At 44.3% G+C, this 24,486-nt stretch overlaps 1 protein-coding gene across 3 annotated transcripts in view; it reads left to right on the top strand.

The window, feature by feature from the left end:
• The window catches only part of NME5 (NME/NM23 family member 5), a 212,983-nt gene that overhangs the window by 40,486 nt on the left and 148,011 nt on the right, over nucleotides 1–24,486 (top strand). For all 3 annotated transcript variants that reach the window (XM_069761974.1, XM_069761976.1, XM_069761975.1), the window contains exon 3: nucleotides 8,227–8,432. In XM_069761974.1, coding sequence (XP_069618075.1) covers nucleotides 8,227–8,432 — 206 coding nt within the window. The remainder of the gene's footprint in view (nucleotides 1–8,226; nucleotides 8,433–24,486) is intronic.

The following is a 24,486-nucleotide window of genomic DNA, read 5'->3' as shown; positions in this document are numbered from 1 at the left end:
ACTGTACAGCCACATATGGGTATATCTACATTCAGCAGAAATTGTGGGACAAATTGTCGTGCCATTTTTGCCAATTTCCTCTTGCGAAAATGTAAAATCTGCTGCTAAAACTTAATTTTGGAGGTAAAAATTATTTTTTTCACTGCCCAATGGTATAAAATTCTGTGACGCACTTGTAGTGTCAATATGAGCACTGCACCCCTAGATGAATTAATTGAGAAGTGTAGTTTGTTAAATGGGGTCACTTATGAGGGGCTCTTTTATTCTGGCATCTCAGGGGCTCTGCCAATGTGACATGGTACCCTCAAACCATTCCAGCAAAATCTGAGCTCCAATATGGCACTTATTCCCTTCGACCTTTGCACTGTACCTCAAAAGTCCACATATGGGTTATCAGTGTACATGGGGCTAAAATAACATTTTTGTGGGAAAAATTAGATTTTTTTTTTATTTTCACATCTAAATGTTATAAACTTCTGTGAAGCACCTTGCGGTTCAAGGAGCTCACCACTCATCTAGATACGTTCCTTGAGGGAGGGGTCTAATTTCTAAAAAGGTGTTACTTGCGGGTGGTTTCTACTTTTTAGGCACATCAGGGGCTCTCCAAACGCTAATCATTCCAATTTTGCATTCAAAAAGTCAAATGGCACTCCACATCCGAGCCCTGCCGTGCACCCAAACAGTAGTTTTGCCCACGTATGTTGTATCTGCGTGCTCAGGAGAAATTGTACAACAAATTGTATGGTTCAATTTCTCATGTTACTCTTGTAAAAATTCAAAATTTAGGGCTAAAAAAACTCTTTTGTGGGAAAAATGGTATTTTCTTATTTTTACGGCTCAACGTTATAAACTGCTGTGAAGCACCTGGGGGCTCAATCAGCTCACCTCACATCTAAATATGGTCTCTGAGAGGTCTAGGTTCCAAAATGGTGTCACTTGTGAGCAGTTTCTACTGTTAGGCACATCGGGGGCTCTCCAAACACAACATGGCGTCCGCTAATTATTCTATCAAATTTTACATTCAAACAGTCAAATGGCGCTTCTTCCCTTCCAAGCTCTGCCGTGTACCCAAGTGGTCTTCCCCTACATATGGGTTATTGGCATACTCAGGAGAAATTGGACAACAAATTTTGGGGTCCATTTTTTTCCTGTTACCCTTTGCAGAAATAAAAAAAATTGGGGTCTAAAGTAAAATTTTTGTGAAAAAACAATTAAATGTAAATTTTTTTTTCCTTCCACTTTACATAAATCCTTATGAAGCACTTGAAGGGTTAATAAACTTCTTGAATGTGGTTTTGAACACCTTAAGGGGTGCCGTTTTTAGAATGGTGTCACTTGTGGGCATTTTCTGTCAAATAGGCCCCTCAAAAGTCACTTCAAATATGATGTCCCTAAAAAATGGTTTTGTAAATATTTCTGAAAAAAATGACAAATCGCTGGTCAATGTTGAAAAAAAATTTTTTCTGATATAAACTATACATGCAGAAAATTGTTAGACACAAACTATTTTTTGTCACATAACTCTGAGTTAAGGGCATAAAAGTTTGAAATTTGCAAAATGTTCAAAATTTTCACCAAATATCCATTTTTTTCACATGTAAACGCAAGTAATATCGAAGAAGTTTTACCACTATGATGAAGTACAATACGCCACAAAAAAAACAGTCTGAAAATCAGTGGGATCCATTGAAAAGTTCTAGAGTTATTACCACATAAAATAACACTGGTCAGAATTGTAAACTTTGGCCTGTTCATGAAGGTGAAGACAAGCATGGGATGTAAAGGGGTTAACGGCTTTCTCTGGTCTAATTGCAGCCGTACCTAAGCGATGTATGGGTGGAACACAACAGCTCCAGACATTGTTTAGTAGATTACTGAGTTTGATCTTCCATTGAAGTGAATATACTCCAGGATTCAGGCAGCAGCCACCAAGCAATCTACAGGGTTGCTATACATAGTACCCCCATAGGCAGACCCTGTAGTATAAGACAGAACCCCTATAGGCAGACCCTGTAGTATAAAACAGTACCCCCATAGGCAGATCCTGTAGTATAAGACATCACCCCCCATAGGCAGTCCCTGTAGTATAAGGCAGAACCCCCCCATAGGCATACCCTTTAGTATAAGACAAACCCCCCATAGGCAGACCCTGTAGTATAAGACAGACCCCCCATAGGCAGACCCTGTAGTATAAGGCAGACCCCCCATAGGCAGACCCTGTAGTATAAGACAGACCCCCCACAGGCAGACCCAGTAGTATTAGGCAGACCCCCCATAGGCAGATCCTGTACTATAATGCAGACTCCCCATAGGCAGACCCTGTAGTATTAGGCAGACCCCCATAGGCGGACCCTGTAGTATAAGAAAGACCCCCATAGGCAGACCCTGTAGTATTAGGCAGACCCCCATAGGCAGACCCTGTAGTATAAGTCAGACCCTGTAGTATAAGACAGACCCCCATAGGCAAACCCTGTAGTATTAGGCAGACCCCTCATAGGCAGATCCTATAGTATAAGGCAGACCCCCCGTAGGCAGACCCCCATAGGCAGACCCTGTAGTATTAGGCAGACCCCCCATAGGCAGACCCTGTAGTATAAGACAAACCCCCATAGGCAGATCCTGTAGTATTAGGCAGACCCCCCATAGGCAGACCCTGTAGTATTAGGCAGCACCCCATAAAAAATAAATAAATACTCACCTCTCTTCTTCCTGGTTCCTGCGCTGTGCTGAGCGCTGGCTCATCTCCTGACAGCAGTCGCCAGGTAGTGACATTATCGCGCCCGCTGTCATAGTCGCCGACGTCAGACGCTGACAGGGGGATGATGGGGGAAGGAGCACAGCGCAGCGTTCCTTCCCTCATCATTGCGGTCAGCTGTATCGGCTAAATGCCGGAACTGCTGACCTTGTGATGACAGGCGGGGTGCCCACTGCTGGCACTGGGGCCCCCGCCTGCTCAGGGGCTCCATAACGGGCGGCGGCAGAGCATGGAGATCGATCACTTACAGTAGCGTAGCTCCGGGTGGGCCCCCTCTGACTATCAGGCCCGGGGCGCCCGCACCCTCTGCTTCCCCGGTAGCTATGCTTCTGGTTCAGCTAATTAAAGTTTTATGCTTTAATAGAAAAGGTACAGTGCTTACAATAAAAAAAATGTAAAAATATGATAGTAAAAAGACATACAAATATGCAAACCAGTTATAAAAATAAACAAGAGAAAACTTACAGAAATAGCTAACTTTGTAGTCTGCTTTCTGCTCCCTGAGGGGGGATGAATGTGGACTGGAACACATCAGCTCGGCTGCCTCCCAATCTGTGACCGCGATTCTATGTATACAGGCCTAATTTATAGAGTCAACTTGGAGGTCAGATTTCTAGAACAGCCTCTCAGGTTAATATTATAATGTTTTTGATTGGACCACGGCCGCTCCCCCAATGAATATATTATTTTCCTCTGAACACTCTTTGCCTAAAGTTTCTCACAGATAGATAGTGTCAGTCCGTAAGTGACATCTTTCAAAAGAGGTAGAAGGTATGAAATGTTTCCCCTTCTTCCTGGTTCCCAGCAATACCCCCTGGTGAGATTGGAGACAGTAGACTGCCTTCTCAAGATACATATGCTGTGATCTTTGTGAGAACTACAGTCTCAGGACAGACGTTAAACTACTGCTACTCACACATTCATACCTATATGTATTTCACTACAGGTGTCATGAGAGAATATGCAAGTGAGACTGGATTAGTGGTAATATGTGAAAGTGAAATAGATTTAAGATGAAAAGTGAGTGATGTAAAATACTAGTAAGTGTGATGTTTGGAATAATGTGAATGAATAAAACCCTATATAAAACTGAACAGTAATTGAGTGGGTAATGATGTGAAGTGTGCTGAATGAAATAAAGTGAATTAAGTGTATAGCAGTGGTCAATTATTATAACAAACACTTGTAAAGAAATAATATATTAAATGCAATAAAAGATATTTGCTATACCCTCACTAACGAAGAATCTTAGTATATTGAAAATTAAAAATATATAATCAATATGAACAGAATATACCTCCAAACAATAAATTCTTGATAATGCTAAATGTAACAAATAAAAAATCTACACTTGTGCAAGTTCAAACCACGACTGTCCAAATATCCAAGCATGGAAACTGAAATCCATGGGAAAATATACACTGTGATAAAGTTTAACGTGAGATCTTGATCCATATCCCATATGACACAGTGATGTAGAAACAATAAGGTCTGGCATGGCAAGGGAAACCCAAAAAACAATAACTGTGATAAACTGGATAAAAAATGGATATTAGTAACCCATAAAAGTACATAATAAAACAATACATATCCCTGTATGCAACCCTGCATCCCCTAAAAACATAAAACCACGAAAAACCTATGAACTTTACAAAAATGCACTAAGCCCCAAATTTTTGTTGAGCCCATATGGAGCAATGGTTCCCAGCCTATAAACACACTTGCTTTCCATTTTGGCTAGTCTTTTGCTGAGATTGCCCCCTCTGGATCCCAAAGTCACCATATCTATGCCCTTAATCTTTAGCAGGCTCGAGTTTTTGTTATGACAATGGTTGAAATGCCTTGGTAGAGTACTGATTTGTTGGAGGTCATCTGCTGTCGATCCCTTTTCAAAGTCTCTTATATGTTCACGGGTTCTAACCCTGAGTTCACGAGTTGTGAGTCCCACATAAATTTTGCCACATGGGTATAATACAACTCCCTTGGATGAGCAGGAGATAAAGCGCCTGATGGTAAAGGTGCGATCTCCTGTGTAGTTGTGAAACGTTTTGCTCTTAGTCATATTTGAACAGGCCTTACAATGGCCGCAGTTCAAGAAGCCTGTTGCCTCGAGCTGAGTTCTCTTCTGAGTTTGCTGGGTTCATAATGGCTATGTACCAAGATGTCTTTGAGGTTTTTGGACCTTCATTCTGTAATCAAAGGCATGGAAGGTGAGCATTTCTTCAACACTGGGTCACTTAAAAGAACTTGCCAATGTTTTTAGACAATTTGCACGTTAAAGAAATAGTACAATGAATTAGCTCAGTCATGTTTTACCCTATATCATACACATTCATCTATATATATATGAGGCATCGTGATTACTCGCTAATCCCGCCCCCTGCACAGTAGCTCCACCCCCCACCACATCACCACACACAATCCTGCCCCCCACTTCATTACCACACACAATCCCGCCCCCACCACATCACCACACACAATCCCACCCCCCAACACATCACCACACACAATCTCGCCCCAACACATCACCACACATAATCCCGCCCCCCCAACCATATTACCACACACCATCACGCCACCCAACCCATCACCACACACAATCACGCCCCCCAACCCATCACCACACACAATCCCGCCCCCCAACCCATCACCACACACAATCTCGCCCCCCAACCCATCACCACACACAATCCCGCCCCCCAACACATCACCACACACAATCCCGCCCCCCACCACATCACCACACACAATCCCGCCCCCAACACATCACCACACACAATCCCGCCCCCAAACACATCACCACACACAATCTCGCCCCCCAACCCATCACCACACACAATCCCGCCCCCCCACCACATTACCACACACAATCTCGCCCCCCAACCCATCACCACACACAATCCCGCCCCCCAACACATCACCACACACAATCCCGCCCCCCAACCCATCACCACACACAATGTCACCCCCCAACCCATCACCACACACAATCTCGCCCCCCAACCCATCACCACACACAATCACACCCCCCAACCCATCACCACACACAATCATACCCCCCACCCTATCACCACACACAATCTCGCCCCCAACACATCACCACACACAATCCCGCCCCCAACACATCACCACACACAATCTCGCCCCCCAACCCATCACCACACACAATCTCGCCCCCCCAACCCATCACCACACACAATCATACCCCCCACCCCATCACCACACACAATCTCGCCCCCAACACATCACCACACACAATCTCGCCCCCAACACATCACCACACACAATCTCGCCCCCAACACATCACCACACACAATCCCGCCCCCCCAACACATCACCACACACAATCTCGCCCCCCAACCCATCACCACACACAATCCTGCCCCCCACCACATTTCCACACACAATCCCGCCCCCCAACACATCACCACCCATAATCCCACCCCCCCACCACATTACCACACATAATCCCACCCCCCACCACATTACCACAGATAATCCCACCCCCCACCACATTACCACACATAATCCCACCCTTCACATAATCCCGCCCTCCACATTACCACACGAGGCTCCGTCCCCACACATTACCACATGAGGCTCTGTCCCCCACATTATCACATGAGGCTCCGTCCTCACACATTACCACACGAGGCTGCGTCCTCACACATTACCACACGAGGCTGCGTCCCCACACTTTACCACACGAGGCTCTGTCCTCACACAGTACCATACGAGGCTGTGTCCCCACACATTACCACACGAGGCTCTGTCCCCCCACATTACCACACGAGGCTTCATCCTCACACATTACCACATGAGGCTGCATCCCCACACATTACCACACGAGGCTCTGTCCCCACATTTTACCATACATAATCCCACCACATTACCACAGATAATCCCGACCCCTCACATTACCACACATAATCCCACCCTTCACATAATCCCGCCCCCCACATTACCGTCCCCACACATTACCACATGAGGCTCCATCCTCATACATTACCACACGAGGCTTCGTCCTCACACATTACCACATGGGGCTGCATCCCCACACATTACCACACGAGGCTTCGTCGTCACACATTACCACACAAGGCTGTGTCACCACACATTACCACACGAGGCTGCGTCCCCACACATTACCACACGAGGCTCTGTCCCCACACATTACCACACGAGGCTGCGTCCCCACACATTACCACACGAGGCTCCGTCCCCCCACATTACCACATGAGACTTCGTCCTCACACATTACCACACGAGGCTGCATCCCCACACATTACCACACGAGGCTCTGTCCCCACACATTACCACACGAGGCTCTGTCCCCACACATTACCATACGAGACTCCGCCCCCCCACATTACCACACGAGGCTTTGTCCTCACACATTACCACACGAGGCTGCGTCCCCACACATTACCACACGAGGCTCCGTCACCACACATTACCACACGAGGCTGCGTCCCCACACATTACCACACGAGGCTGCATCCCCACACATTCCCACACGAGGCTGCATCCCCACACATTACCACACGAGGCTCTGTCCCCACACATTACCACATGAGGCTCTGTCCCCACACATTACCACACGAGGCTCTGTCCCCACAAATTACCATACGAGGCTCCGCCCCCACACATTACCACACGAGGCTCCGTCCCCACACATTACCACATGAGGCTCCGCCCCCAACACTACCACAAGCAGCACTTCCTTTCTATGTAATTCAACCCCTTCAGCCAAGGTAAACGTACATTTAATTGCATCCGCATTCTCCCAAACAAAATGAGCCAAGAAAAGTCGCCAGGTCCATCTCACAGGCCGCAGGAAAATCCGGACAATGATGCAGTAGCTGATCGACAACAACAATATTGACAAAATCGTAGGATTGGTTATCAACAACGAACACCTGAGCAGATTGATAAGGACAGAGAGAGATATCACAAGGTTTATATTAGATAGCAATGAGCGTGCCGAGCGTTAGCTGGCTGGAAACAGCTAGTTTATTTATATACCGCAATTGTTATACATGGCTATTTAGTAATTGTACTTAATTCTTTGGTGCAATACTATTTTTGGGTACTCCTGCATTGCATGTATGGGATTTTTGTCAACCAGGTCTAGATCTTTCCTGTCCCTCATACTGGAGGTGATTGTAGTTGTTCTCTATTGTATGTCTATTTTTATTGTTAATAAAGTACACCATTTGATTAATTTTATAGTAGTGTTCACTTGTAGCTACTGGGCTCTTCTTGAAAGGCAATCACGGTGCTAGGGTTTGATTTATAATTTCTCTTAGTGACACAGTATTATACATGGATCACCCCTCCCCCTATTTGATTTAAACATATATACGGTATAAATGTACAGTATATATCTCTTAAAAATTAACATATCCACTTCTGTTGCACAGATATGTAATCCCTACCTTGCACTAACCCTTCCGTTATTTAATTTACAGAAAATGAAAGTTCATCTAAGCCCAGAAAAATGTAGTGACTTCTACTCTGAACAGTATGGAAAAATGTTTTTTCCTAGTTTGACTGCTTACATGAGTTCTGGACCAATAATTGCTTTGGTATTGGCAAGACATGATGCCATCAACTTTTGGAGACAAATCATGGGGCCATCAAATAGCTTACAAGCTAAAGAAACTCATCCTGAAAGGTAAAGATTTTTCAACTTTTCTTAACCATTTATAAGGTTTGTCTCATTCAAGTTCATACGCCCTATTATTAACATATTTGTTTTTCTTTTCTCCATTTTGAAAGCCATTACTTTTTCATTGACATAGCCTGGTCCCATTTTGTGGATTTAATTTGCATCCTTTTACAACATTATAGATTATATATGTTCAGTGCCTTGAAAAAATATTTATACTTCATAAACTTTTCCACATTTTTTCATGTTAGACCTACAAACTGAAATGTATTTTATTTGGACTTTATGTGATATACCAACAAAAAGTACCAAGTGCTTGTAAAGTGTAAAGGAAATAATACATGGTTTTCTAATTGTTTTAAAAATAAGAGTCTGAAAATTGTGATGTACATTTGTATTCAAACAAAGCAAAAAAGTGGGTGCATAGCCATGTAACATTAAGGAGTTACACAAGTATTGGAGTTAACAGAAAAAAAAGACCATACTCATGACCGTATGTACACATGTATGAAGATATTAAATATGTATGATAAATATACATGGACAAAATACTGGTGAACCATTAAAAACCGTTAAAAAACGGAAACAAATCTATCCATCATGGCATAAAATAGATATCATAATAAGAGTTGAGCGAATTTGTTTGGAATCGGTCGCTGAATCTGAATGTGCCATATCAGGGCCATATTGGTACCCTATTTGTGCTGAAATAATGTTTGATGATTGGTTCCAAACATATTCCATAATTTCTACTTCCATTAACTCTAATGACGTTCGGTTGTGTTTGACGAATATTGCAAAAACAATAATCGCTGCCGATCGTATTCGGACCGAAATCCGAACAAATTCGCTCAACTCTAATAATAGAGAACCTAGAAAAGATAGCACTACAACGAACCAGTAAAATAGAATAATCTTTATTAAATGCAAACTGTAAATAGCATAAAAATAGTACAAAGGGAGTCCAGGAGATGACAAATGGTCACCAAAAGCAGGCAATGTGAAAACCAACAGGCAGTAACACACAGTACATAATAGGCGTGCACTACCTCCCATACATAAGTACTGTGTATGAGCTAATCACAATAGCAAGTGTCCAGAAATTAGTACAAAAAGGCAAGTGCCAAGTATAAACTGAACCTGCAAGATTACGCTGTGCTCCATAAAAAGAACAGGAGGAGTGAAACCCATAAAGAGACCGTAATATTACCTGCTGGAAACACACACTGCCGACAAGCCCCTACGCGCGTTTCGGCGCGATGCCTTCTTCCGGAGGTGTGCACAGTACTTATGTATGGGAGGTAGTGCACGCCTATTATGTACTGTGTGTTACTGCCTGTTGGTTTTCACATTGCCTGCTTTTGGTGACCATTTGTCATCTCCTGGACTCCCTTTGTACTATTTTTATGCTATTTACAGTTTGCAGTTAATAAAGATTATTCTATTTTACTGGTTCGTTGTAGTGCTATCTTTTCTAGGTTCTCTATTTACTTTTGGTTGCACTGAACCCTATGTATATCCGAGCACCCGTGGTACTTGACATTGGGGGTGCATATATGGTCTGGTGTTTTTTGGTTTTTCAACTCTAATAATGCTCAGATGCAAAGATTATGATGAACACCTAGAAATCAGTGTAGGAATGCTTCATAGGCTGGAGGTTAAATCCTAGCACTGCAGGTCCTGATTGGGTGCACATAGATAGCTATAACTAGAACCAGGCCATGTGTTCACTGATGTCAGTCAGCTGCGAAAGATGAGCAGAGTGGGTTGTGTTGGACGGGAGAGAGACAAGCCAAAATCTACAGACTACACGGGCTGTACGCACCAAGCTGTAAGTCATTGGTTGCTATGGACAATAGGTGTTTTATGTGGCCAGGCATAGCTTAGGCTAGTTTCACATTTGAGGTTGAGTCCACAGCATCTTGTCCGCAACTGCAAACGCATGCAAAAAAAATGTATGATAGCGCAGCATTTTTTTTATCCGCATCAGCTTACGCATGACGGAAAAAAAAATGCTGCGTTTGCATGCGTTTTTGCATGCATTGCGTTTTTTATGCGCATGCGTTCGATAGGAAAAAGATTTTCCAGGAGAATTTTCTTGACATAAGCCACGCCAAATGGGCGTGTATCATGGGATTTCTGTATATAGACCCTTGTACAGATGAAATCCTCAGATTTTGCTCCTGTATCCAGCGTCAAGATGGATCTTCGCATGGAGAGTTTTATATCGGAACCTGGATTTGGATGTCAACTTGTTTCTTGCCATCGCATTTGCTTGTGAGTGAGAACGGAAAAGAGAAAGACCGAGAAGACGGCGTCTGCGCTTTTGGCAGCAACCGACTGTTGAACACCGACAGAGCCATGGAGCGTACCATTCCTTATACAGTGAGCTCCGTGAAAACCCGGAGAAATATTTTGAGTACACGCGGATGTCTCAAGAGAGCTTAGTGGATTTGTACAAGGAGCCATCAGCAGGCAGGACACCCAGCTCCGTAGAGCGATTCCTTCTGAGGAATGTCTGCTGGTGACACTAAGGTACATAATATTTAAAAATAAACGCCTGTCATAATTATTATTGTTCTGCAATGTACTTCATTTTTTTCCTTTTTTTGTTTTGCAAAATAACTGTCCTAAATATTATTGTTCTAAAAGCCATGTCCTTGTCCCTTTTTTTTTCTTTCTCTGTTTTGCAAAACCCCTGTCATGAATATTATTGTTCTGAATTTTTTTTTTCTTTCTCTGCTCAGCAGATTCTTGGCTACCAGAGAGATCCTATAATCGCTCCATTTCCAGTTCCGGATTGGAATTTCAACACTTTCTGGGATTGTCGCAGACACCTGCCGGGCTTTGTGGGACGTTCTTCGTGAGGAATTTATCCCCCTACCCACCACGGAAATCTGGCAAGAAACTGCTGAAATTTTTTTTGAAGTTTGTAATTTCCCCAACTGTTTGGGAGCAATGGATGGAAAACATATCCGGATTACCAAACCGGCTGGAAATGGATGCGAGTACTTTAATTATAAAAAATATTTTTCCAAAGTGCTCATTGCGATTGCAGCTGCGGACTGTAGGTTTGTCGCCGTGGACATTGGCTCTTTTGGCCACGGTAATGACTCCCAGACATTTAAAAACTCGGACTTGGGCCAACGGTTGTATGGGAATCATTTTCATTTCCCCTGCCACGACCTCTTCCCAACACTGAAGGCCCGCCAATGCCATTTGTTGGGGTTGGGGATGTGGCCTTTCAGATGTGTGGAAACCTCCTTAAACCATTCTCCATTCAGGACTTGAACCACACAAAAAGAATTTTTAATTACCGACTGACCAGGGCACGAAGAACTGTTGAGTGTGCCTCGGGTATGCTTGTCTCGAAATGTCACATTTTAGGGACAGCCATTAATCTCAAAATTGAGATAGTCGATGAGGTCGTCAAGGCGTGTGTGGTTAAGCACAACTACATAATGGCTAAAAAGTGACCCAACATTGAACTTGAAGAACCTGTTAGTAACCCATTGCCAGATTACCATCATCACCCTCTGAGGACAACAGTTGAGGTTGCACAAATGAGGGATATATTTGCGGCCTACTTTGGCTCTGAGATTGGACGTGTGTCATGGCAAGATGAAATGGTTTAGCAAAATGTTCTTGTGATGTTATGTAATGTTATGTACCTGGAATGTTAAAATGTACTTTTAATGTTTACTGAAAATAAAACACCTCTAGTGAAACACCTGTTCCAAGTGCCCTCTACTTTACAGTACTTTTTTTATACAGTTTAATAAGGTGGTCACCGGTTCACAACTACAGTTTCTATAAAATCCACTCCCTGTTTAATGCAGATTGCATGAGACAGGGAGTGGACCCCTATCTGACCTTGGACGTGATAGTACGTCCAAGGTCAGATCCCCTGCTTTGATGCAGGGCTCCGCGGTGAGCCCGCACCAAAGCCGGGACATGTCAGCTGTTTTGAACAGCTGACATGTGCCCGTAATAGGCGCGGGCAGAATCGCGATCTGCTCGCACCTATTAACTAGTTAAATGCCGCTGTCAAACGCAGACAGCGGCATTTAACTACCGCTTCCAGCCGGGAGGCCGGAAATGACGTCATCACCGACCCCCGTCACATGATCGGGGGTCGGCGATGCATCTCCATTGTAACCATAGAGGTCCTTGAGACCTCTATGGTTACTGATCGCCGGTGGCTGTGAGCGCCACCCTGTGGTCGGCGCTCACAGCACAGCTCCATTTCTGCTACATAGCAGCGATCAGCAGATCGCTGCTATGTAGCAGAGGCGATAGCGTTGTGCCTGTTTCTAGCCTCCCATGGAGTCTATTGAAGCATGGCAAAAGTAAAAAAAAGAAGTTGAAAAAAATGTTAAAAAAACAAAAAATATATAAAAGTTTAAATCACCCCCCTTTTGCCCCAATCAAAATAAATCAATAAAAAAAATATCAAATCTACACATATTTGGTATCGCCGCGCTCAGAATCGCCCGATCTATCAATTAAAAAAAAGCATTAACCTGATCGCTAAACAGCGTAGTGGGAAAAAAATTCGAAACGCCAGAATTACGTTTTATTGGTTGCTGCGACATTGCATTAAAATGCAATAACGGGTGATCAAAAGAACATATCTGCACCGAAATGCTAACATTAAAAACGTCATCTCGGCACGCAAAAAATAAGCCCTCAACCGACCCCAGATCACGAAAAATGGAGACGCTACGAGTATCGGAAAATGGCGCAATTTTTTTTTATTTTTTTTTAGCAAAGTTTGGAATTTTTTTTCACCACTTAGATAAAAAATAACCTAGTCATGTTAGGTGTCTACGAACTCGTACTGACCTGGAGAATCATAATGTCAAGTCAGTTTTAGCATTTAGTGAACCTAGCAAAAAAGCCAAACAAAAAACAAGTGTGGGATTGCACTTTTTTTGCAATTTCACCGCACTTGGAATTTTTTTCCCGTTTTCTAGTACACGACATGCTAAAACCAATGATGTCGTTCAAAAGTACAACTCGTCCCACAAAAAATAAACCCTCACATGGCCAAATTGACAGAAAATTAAAAAAGTTATGGCTCTGGGAAGGAGGGGAGTGAAAAACGAACACGGAAAAATGAAAAATCCCATGGTCATGAAGGGGTTAACCAAATTGGGTTATCTCACCCATGCTTTACACTACACCTCTTCTCTCTGAGGTCAGTGCTATGGTAGGTGACCTTGGATTAGCTCCATCGTCTCTTTAGTCAGCATTTCTATAGACCAATAGATTAATGCAGACTGAAGAGATGATGGAGCTAATCCACCTCATATCTTTACTCACCTCACTTGTGTCAGAACTAGCGCACTCAGGATGCAGAAAACCCAGCAGTCTGAGTGCACTAGTACTGACACCTTGGCAGGTGAGCATTGCTGACCCCTGACCCTTTGAACTGTATTAATATTTTTTTTGAGAGGATTTTCAGTCCTCTTTGTGTTTTTGCCACCTCATAGCTCCATGACAGACACAAGAATCAAAGCTGCAGTGTAAAGCAAATAAAGAAAGGGGCAGCAGATTGTGTGTCATGGAGCTATGAGGTGGCAAAAACACTGTGTGTTGGCCAGCAACGAAAGAGGCAAAGAACAAACAGTGATAGACCTACTAAATTTATGGGGTCTGGGAGGTCAAGGATGGAAGAAGACACACTAGGAGTGGAAGCATGTGACGGGAGAGACAGATTGGAAGGGAGAGACAAACTGGACAACACAGACACATTTGGGAGGTGAGGGTGGGGGTAGTACGACAGTTCTTGTTGCCTGTTTCTTCTTTTTCTGTTTGCCATGAGTAGGCTGGTGGATTCTTTGTCTCCTTGAGAGGGTGGGAATGGTGGTATCCGGAACCCGCATGGTGGTGGATCAAGACGGCCGTGCAGTTTACTGAACCGCCATGGTGGTGGCGGTGGACGGACGTGTAGTTTGCTGAACAGCCATGGTGGTGGCGGTGGACGGACATGCAGTTTGCTGAACCACCATGGTGGTGGCGGTGAATTAACGTGCAGTTTGCTGAACCGCCATGGTGGTGGATGGCCATGCAGGAGCAGGACTCGGCATGGTGGTGGGGGGCTTTCAGCAGCACCCGACATGGTGGTGGCAGTGTAGTGGTGCACGGCAGGACTGGGCATGGTGGTGGCCGTACAGTGCTATGCAGCAGAAATCGGTATTGAGGTAAAGTGTGTAATTGGTGGCACAGGTGGAAATGTCACCTGTGGCTGCTGTAAGTACCAAGTCTGCTGCATGGCCTGAACGTAAGCAGCATTGCAGGCCTGCATCACATTAAGTTGGAGTTCAGGTGTAAGGTGTTCCGACATGCCCCGCTTTATCTTAGTAAAAAAAATGGTGTGCCGGTTTCTGGAGGTCGGCTTCCAGACGGTCAAGGCGTTGGCTGACATCCTGGAAAAGTGTGTTAATATGGGTCAGACCACTTTCCAGTCTATCTCCCAGCACCTTCAGGCCATTCTGGAAGACCAAGCTCAAGTGAATAAACTCTGGCATGAGTGATCTGTCCGAGGCCTTCTGCCGCTGATGGGAAGACCCCCCAAAAAAGAGGCAGAGGGCTGGGACAAAGGAACACCTGAAGGACCAGCTGCCTGTTCTCCAGCCTGTGATGCCGGCCCACTTGCTGCATCGCTTGTGGATGGGTGGGACTGGTATGTGACTGTCCGATGAGGGACCGCTCCAGAGGACGATCCAGGTTCGAAGGTGCTGCTCCCGGTTCTGTGAAAAGAAAATTAAAACATTACTACCAAAAAAAATTCAGATTAGGGAATACATCACAATGGAATACAACACAAAAATACCTACGTTCTCTGAGCAAGGACAGGTCTCAGGAAAGCCAGCATCTGGTGATCTTTATATTTCCCGATCCTTGCTGCAGCACCACTGTGAACTTGTTAAAACGATCCTTCATCGAACGCCAACGGGTTTTGACTTTGTTCACTGTGAAGGGGGAAAAAAAAGTTGTAAAACAATGCACTTTAGGCCGGGATCACTCAACTGTGTGTGATGCGAGAAACTCGCAGGAGTTTATCGCATTACACACGGTTGTGTGATCCTGGCCTTCAGGTTCACTGCCGCATCAGACCACATTGCAGTACTTGCAAAATTCCTTTCGGACTCGTGGTGTGGGGTTGTCCAGGTCATCCATCAGTGCTTCGGGCACCTCATTCCACAGCCACCGAATCACCACAGCGTCCGAGTGCTGCTGCTCCCTGGTGTCTCATAACGCAACTCGCTCCTGCATATGTGTGATGAGGTCATTGTCAATGGCTTCTTCCTCCCATTGTGGAACCTATAAATGAAAGAAAGACATTAATGTTGTAAAGATAAAACACTTAAACCAAAAACATTCAAGAATAACCAAAAATAGTCAAGAATAACCAGAAACAGTCAAGAATAAACAAAAAGTGTCAAGAATACTTACAATCCGTCTTGCCACCGGAACTTGGTCCTGAGTCTGCTGCTCCTGCTTATCTGCACTGGAATGCTTCTGTAAAGAAAAATTAATATTTTGCCACATGTGTATAGTGACAGTGAATACTTGCCAATCAGTAGCAAATGTACTCACTTCAGTCTCCTGTCCACTCTGTGAGATCTGCTCTGCACTGGAGGACATGATGAGGAATGCTGCAAGAGAGACAGAAATGATTACAGACTGCAGGGAGAAAAACAGACAGGCAGACATACAGCTTGTATACTCACATTTTGATAGTCAGAATCTTCCAAAAAAGATGCTGCAATGCCTTGTATCGCTTCCAGAGTCTGGAGAGAAATGGACTTCCAGTGCCCACTCCCTCTTTTAAAAGCTTTCTTTCAGGGGGTGGCTTAAAACCAGTTCCTGGACATGTTTACTCAAAAAAAGCCTGCGTACGCAAACGCAATCGTCCTTGCATACCAATGCGTTCCCATAGACTGTAATGCATTTTTTTACGCACTCCTTCCGCAAGCGTCCATGTGCGAATGGCGGCGAAAATTTGACGCCTCAAAAATTGCAACATGGTGCGATAGCCGCGCCTAGCCGCACACCGCAAAATGACGCATGGGTAAGCAAATGTAGTTGAATGCATGTAAACGCATGTACCAGTGTCCACAATGTAAAAGATATGAAATCAAGATGCATGCGGATGTATGCATCAGAAACAATTCTAACAATATAGCTTCCATGTGCCATATGTATGGTACATATCAGAGAGTACATGCGGGATAAGTACATAAACTTAATATAGCAAAATGACTGGAGTGTTGGTGAACATACGGGCAAGCAAAAGGAAAAAGGAATGCAAAAAAAGGGGGGGGGGAACTAAGGTATAACGTGTGCTGATAAGTCACCGAATAGATAAGAGGTACATACCTATAAAAGCGAAAAAAGGGTATATGACACAGACCCTTCCAGACCCACATGGCACATGGAAGCTATATTGTTAGGATGTTTTCTCCCGTTTCTCAATTTGTAGTAGATGACCAAATGAAATTACTTGTATATACTTTATTAATTTTGGTAATTTTTCTTTGTATTTTGTCTATGCACTTTATTTTATTTTAGAGCACACTGATGAAAGTCCTTTGTTGACCGAAACGTTTGAACATTGTGATACTGTATCTATATATATAATTGTCTAAGGGTTTTTCCGTCTGTCTGTCCTGGAAATCCCACGTCTCTGATAGGCCTAGCGGCCTCGACCAATCAGCGACGGGCACAGCATGGCGACGATGATGTCATAAAGGTTGCCTCAACCAATCAGCGACGGGCACAGTCTGCCGCGAATTCGCCTCGACCAATCAGCGACGGGCACAGTATCGACGTAGATGTCATAATGGTTGCCATGGCGACGATGATGTCATAAAGGTTGCCTCGACCAATCAGCGACGGGCACAGTCTGCCGCGAATTCTGGAATCATCATTGTCCATATACTACGGGGACATGCATATTCTAGAATACCCGATGCGTTAGAATCGGGCCACAATCTAGTGTATTATAAACACCCTATTGCATCCGACCCACGAGAGTGTGCCAAGTATATTCTATAGGTCTTTGAAACAGTGGCAGACATGGAAAACTGCCCCCAGAGTAATATGCAGAGATTCTGGATCCATACCATACTGGGAACCGCAGAAAGCATACTATGACCTTGTTCTGCAGGATGCTAAAGAGTACATTAACCCAAAGGCAGAGATTATGGCATGTTTGGGTGGCGTTCTGGCAGTCAGGGTGCAAAGGGTGCACCTCTGGCGCTACCAAAAGAATAAACCTTTTGGTCCCAGATGTTCGACCTGTTACACCTTGTACATACAGGTTGAACCTTCCCCCAGAGCAACAGTTAGAGGTCCTAGCTCTACGACTTACTGGGGAACCGCAGAAAGCATACTACAACCTTACTCTGCAGGATGCCAAGGAATACAACAAACTGAAGGTGAAAATTATCACTCATCTGGGTGTAACCATGGCAGTCAGGGCACAAGGAGTGTGCCTCTGGCACTACCAGAGGGACAAGCCTCCTTTGTCCCAAATGTTCGACCTGTTACACCTAGTGCAAAAATGACTGCAGCCTGAGACCTGCTCTCCTGCATAGATGGTGGAAAGAGTGGCAGTTGAACTATTTATCCACTCACTACCAAAATCTGTACAAAGCTGGGTTGCACAAGTAGATCCCCAGAATGCCAATGAACTTGTGAGCCTCGTGGAAAGATACTTGACTATGAAGATCTCCCTGAGCAATCAAGGGAACCTGAGGTCTTCTTTAAGGGGTTCCCCAAAATAAAGTGTTCAAGACCACGTCTGATGGATGCCCAAAGACCCAGGAGGGATCATAGCCAAGGGGTACATTTCATACCATTGTCTGTCGGAGATGTCATGCTCCAGGCATATATCAGCCTACTGTCCATTGGTCTCAGAACCGATGGACTGCTTCTTAGGCCAATGCTTCTCATTTTTTGTACATTCGATTGCAGTGCCATATCTCACCCTGGTGAGGGACTTCAGCTGTGCCAGGTAATGGTGAATACCACAGTGGTAAATAGAGTTCTGAGGTAACGTTTCGACCCGTAAGGTCTTTCTCAAACCTCACTGTAAAAAACATGAAATATACTATATTAAAGATGGTGTAGCCAAGAAAATATAAAATACAACATAACAAAAATATTACAGAACATAATAGAACACAGTGGATGCAGCAAACAACAGTCAAGAGAAGCAAATACAAGAATAGTATAGTAGTCATGATAGATGCCACTGTGCTGCTAAATGCATCAAAAGATGCTGTATGAACCTATAGAGTAAAAAAAGGGGGGGGGGAACCAAAACAGGGGAAAATAAACAACCATCATATGAGAAAAAGTAAATTATTTATATATGTACAAGTCTACGAAATACGTGAACAAGGCCCAGAGGAATACATAGGTAATACGAATGCTAGATCAGCGTTCAGGCAGGCAAAAAACGGAGGATGGTAGGCTTCATAGATAACTAAAAAATATATATAAACACATTGCGCAGGGAGGGTAGAGCAAAACTGACCTTAGTGAATGAGCAGTGATGGAAGAGAGAGGAGGAGGACACTTGTCCGATGAACGGAGACAGAGGCTCCTACAGAGAGTAGAAACGAATGAGGCAAGGAACTAATGCTGTGGTCAGGGCCAGAAACAGAGCCTACCAAACACATACCACAAATGGTCCAGAGAAACTAAGAGGTACGAGGGTCCGGAACGGCACGGACAGGGCGCAGCGTCCCTAGAAGCACTGTGGACGAGAGACATGGAGTAAGGGTGCTTGTAATGTGGTAGGGTGCAGGAAGCTAAGCCAGAGAGAAAGGTACCTGTGGGTCCAGCAGGGAGGAAGGAGGCAGTAGTGTCCGGCATAGTAGATTGTCAGGGAATAAATGGCAGCCAGACAGGAAGTGTGGTGGTGTGGGAAGGCGCGCACGATTAGGTGTGAGAGAGAAGCCAGGAATGCACGCTGTAGCGCTGTGTGAGAGCGCATGTGCAGGAGGCAAGCGGCGTCCAAGTAAAACCAGGGGCCGGCCAAGGGCGGGCATAAGCGCACTGAGAGGTGAAGTAGCAAAGCGCTGTGTTAGCGCATGCGCAGGATGTAGGCGCGTCCAAGGACGCAGTAGGAGACAGGCGTGTGAGCACTGAGGGAGAGGGTGCCTGCACTCATAGGGCTCTGTGTTGGTAGGGGAGAGGAGGGGGGGTCAGAGGAGGGAGGAGGTATAGAGTGAAAATGGAGAAGGAGTGAAAGTAAAATTAAAGATGGCGGTACAGGAATAAGAGATTGAAAAGAATGCAAAGAATGTATGCACTATATGGAATGAAGTATAAAGGAAAGAAAAAATGAAACTAAGGAGAACAAAAATAGAGACAAGTAAAAAATAAGGGATAGGTATGGGAAAGATGGAGAAATAAAAAGAAAAAAGCGCAAAAAGATCAAAAATAAAAATAAAAATACAAGAGAAATACAGATAAAAATAAAAATAAAAGAGTAATGAAAACAATGAATAAAATAAATGAAAAAAATGAAAAAAATTAGTAAAAAAATAGTAAAAATAGAGAAAAAAAGGAGAAAAAAATAGAGAAATAATAAAATTAAAATAAAGAATACAAAATAAAAAATAAAAATGAAAAAATAAAAAATGAAAAATAAAAATAAAAATAAGAAATAAATGTAAATGAAAAAAATGAAAAAAAATGAAAAAAGGGGGGGGTTAGGGCTGGGTACTTACCCCCGGTGGACGTAACCGTATATAGGAGTCAGACCGCCTGAAAGTAGGAGATAGGTTAGTGATTTTTGAAAAGAAAGTAAGAGGTCAGCATGCTCCACGAACATATGGTACATGTGATAGATAATATAGTTTTAATAATCTTTAATTTATATTGCTACACAGCGCTAGCATAATTAGCAGTGCTCCAGTACTACACGCACTGTCATATCAACAATATGATAAACCTAGAGCAAGCAGGAAGGCACGTAGTCCCATGATGATCAGATATCAGACTAAATTAAATCAAGTCGAGTTCCCTATTTAAACCCTTGGGTGTGAGGGTTTGCAAAGTATAAATCCAATAGGATTCACGTTGCCTAAGTAGTTTAGTGTGATTGCCACCCCTCCTAGGACGCTCTACCTGTTCTAAAACCTGGAAGCGAAGTTGGGAGACCGAGTGGTTAGCAGACACAAAATGGTGAGGAAGAGGGAGCCATGTTTTCTTGCATATTATGGTGGACTTATGGCTGGAGATATGGTCACGGATATGTTGTGTGGTCTCACCAACATAAAGTAACCCGCAGGGGCATTTAATGACGTAAACCACGTTGTTGGATTCACATGTAAAAAATCCCTTGATTTGATATTGTCTACCTGAATGCGGATGAGTGATTGTGTTGGACTTAATGACGTTAGAGCAGCATGCACAGCCCAAACATGGAAACGTGCCGCGTTTTTCGGTACCAAGAAAGGTTTGTCTGGGTATTCTAGAGGAGCTACCCAGGTCCGCCTTGACGACTCGATCTCTGATGTTGGTGGGTCTCCGTTTACACATGAGAGGTGGTGTCGTGAAAGCCTCGATCTGTGGATATGAACGTCTCAAGAGGTGCCAGTGTTTGCGGATTATGTTGTAAACTATAGGCATGACAGGGTGGTGGGTATGGATGAAGGGAACGCGTTCTGGTTTTGTTGAAGCAATGGGGCGTGGGGATGGATTCAAGGGCAATACTTTTTCTCTGTCAAGTAGATTCCTAGGGTAGTGCCGTGTTTCAAATTTAAGGGACATGTCATCAAGACGGGCGGGTAGTAATTCAGGGTCCGAGACTATACGAGCCACACGTTTGAATTGTGACCGGGGTAGGCTATGTTTGATAGAGGTGGGATGACAACTGTGGTAATGGAGAAGGCTGTTGGAATCCGTGGGTTTAACAAATAGGTCGGTATTGAGAGTCCCATTGGGGCCCCTCATGACCAACGTGTCGAGAAATGAAATTTGGGTATTATCGTAGTTCAATGTAAACTGGAGTTCATCTCGAATGGTGTTGAGGTAGTTGGTGAATGTGTCCAAGGAATTTTGGGGCCCTGTCCATAGACAAAAGACGTCATCTATGTAGCGAAGCCAACATAGGTTGTAGGTTTGGAACAGGGGATTAGGATACACATAGTTACGCTCAAAGGAGTCCATGTAGCTGTTGGCATAAGCTGGGGCTACATTAGCGCCCATGGCGGTGCCCTGGGTCTGTAGGTAGTATTGATCACCAAAGAGAAAGAAATTGTTATGCAAAATTAAAGAGAGTAAATCAAGGCACAGGTTTTTCGAATGGTGTGTAAGGGTTGATTGCTCGAGAAGTTCCCCAGCCGCTTGAATGCCCAAGTCATGTCTAATAGATGTGTAGAGACTTTTGACGTCAAATGTGGCGAGGATGCATTCGGGTGGAACGGTGGGGAGTACTCTAAGGGTCTGGAGGAAATGCCCTGTGTCAAGTATGAATGACTTCATGTTTTTGGTCAATGGGGTAAGGATTTTTTCCAGGTAAACTGAAATGGGGGCCAGAATGGAGTCCGTAGAAGCGACTATAGGTCGCCCTGGTGGATTATTGAGGGATTTATGTACCTTAGGTAAGGTATAAATGACCGGGGTCACAGGATGTGGATTGGTAAGAAAAGTAGCGGTCTTTGAATCAATTGTGTTGAGGGATTGGTATTTTTGAAGAATCGTACTGATTTGAAGTTTGATGTTGGGGGTTGGATCAGAGGGAATCTTTTTGTAGGTGGTTGTATCAGACAATTGTCTCAAAATTTCAGCCGAATAGTCGGTTGTGTTCTGCACGACAATCGATCCGCCCTTATCGGCAGGTTTGATTGTAATGTTCTTATTAGTTTTAAGTGACTCGATAGCCTGTTTTTCAATAGCGGACATGTTGCTGTGGGTGGGAAAATTGCCTAGGCGATGTTGTTCCAGCATGATGTCAATGTCCCTCTGAAACAGATTGATGTAAGCCTCAGTTGCATGATAGTTGTGTGGGGGGTTAAAGCTACTGGATGTGCGTAGACCTAATCTTACTATGCTCAGTTCAGGGATAGGATTCTCCACAGTTGCGGGGATCCTATTCCTTGGCGAGTCCTTTTGTAGTCCAAAGTGAGTCTTGAGGCGAAGGTTGCGGTAGAAGTGTTGTAGGTCCTGGGACAATTTGAACTTGTCCCATGGCGGAGTAGGGCAAAAGGATAAGCCCTTTTGGAGGACCGATAGTTCAGAGGGACTCAAGGTGTAGGAGGATATGTTGATGACAGGTTTTAGGGCCTTACCTAAACCCTCGAGTTGGATCGTCCTAAAAAACGGTTCTGGGAGGAACTGTTTGTGGAGCTGTCGCTGTCTGAGCTGTAGGGTCCGTAGCGTCGAAGAAAAACTCTCTGCCATTGAAGAACAATTGTCCACCTCAGTCTCTGCAACCGACTGGAATACCCTGAAGGCCAAAACCGATAAAACCATAGAAGAACATCGTAAATACCTACAGGACAAGAAGCGATCTAAATTTCAACGGGACTCCGAGGACTACGCCTCTAATCGAGTATATAGATGGAACGACTCAGCATCTACAAACTCCAGACGAGGGAATACTGGACCTTGACGCTACGGACCCTACAGCTCAGAGAGCGACAGCTCCACAAACAGTTCCTCCCAGAACCGTTTTTTAGGACGACCCAACTCGAGACCCAATACACGCCCAGGAGGAGACCGACAAGGAGGTCCGCCCGGAAATCGAGATCGCATGACTACAAGGTCCCAGGTAAGGCCCCAAACCCTGTCATCAACATATCCTCCTACACCTTGAGTCCCTCTGAACTATCGGTCCTCCAAAAGGGCTTATCCTTTTGCCCTACTCCGCCATGGGACAAGTTCAAATTGTCCCAGGACCTACAACACTTCTACCGCAACCTTCGCCTCAAGACTCACTTTGGACTACAAAAGGACTTGCCAAGGAATAGGATCCCCGCAACTGTGGAGAATCCTATCCCTGAACTGAGCATAGTAAGATTAGGTCTACGCACATCCAGTAGCTTTAACCCCCCACACAACTATCATGCAACTGAGGCTTACATCAATCTGTTTCAGAGGGACATTGACATCATGCTGGAACAACATCGCCTAGGCAATTTTCCCACCCACAGCAACATGTCCGCTATTGAAAAACAGGCTATCGAGTCACTTAAAACTAATAAGAACATTACAATCAAACCTGCCGATAAGGGCGGATCGATTGTCGTGCAGAACACAACCGACTATTCGACTGAAATTTTGAGACAATTGTCTGATACAACCACCTACAAAAAGATTCCCTCTGATCCAACCCCCAACATCAAACTTCAAATCAGTACGATTCTTCAAAAATACCAATCCCTCAACACAATTGATTCAAAGACCGCTACCTTTCTTACCAATCCACATCCTGTGACCCCGGTCATTTATACCTTACCTAAGGTACATAAATCCCTCAATAATCCACCAGGGCGACCTATAGTCGCTTCTATAGACTCCATTCTGGCCCCCATTTCAGTTTACCTGGAAAAAATCCTTACCCCATTGACCAAAAACATGAAGTCATTCATACTTGACACAGGGCATTTCCTCCAGACCCTTAGAGTACTCCCCACCGTTCCACCCGAATGCATCCTCGCCACATTTGACGTCAAAAGTCTCTACACATCTATTAGACATGACTTGGGCATTCAAGCGGCTGGGGAACTTCTCGAGCAATCAACCCTTACACACCATTCGAAAAACCTGTGCCTTGATTTACTCTTTAATTTTGCATAACAATTTCTTTCTCTTTGGTGATCAATACTACCTACAGACCCAGGGCACCGCCATGGGCGCTAATGTAGCCCCAGCTTATGCCAACAGCTACATGGACTCCTTTGAGCGTAACTATGTGTATCCTAATCCCCTGTTCCAAACCTACAACCTATGTTGGCTTCGCTACATAGATGACGTCTTTTGTCTATGGACAGGGCCCCAAAATTCCTTGGACACATTCACCAACTACCTC

This window comes from Ranitomeya imitator, chromosome 4 (genome assembly GCF_032444005.1).
Source record: "Ranitomeya imitator isolate aRanImi1 chromosome 4, aRanImi1.pri, whole genome shotgun sequence".
Taxonomy (NCBI): domain Eukaryota; kingdom Metazoa; phylum Chordata; class Amphibia; order Anura; family Dendrobatidae; genus Ranitomeya; species Ranitomeya imitator.
Note: the sequence above shows the minus strand (reverse complement) of the source record. Positions and strands in the feature narration are given on the sequence as shown.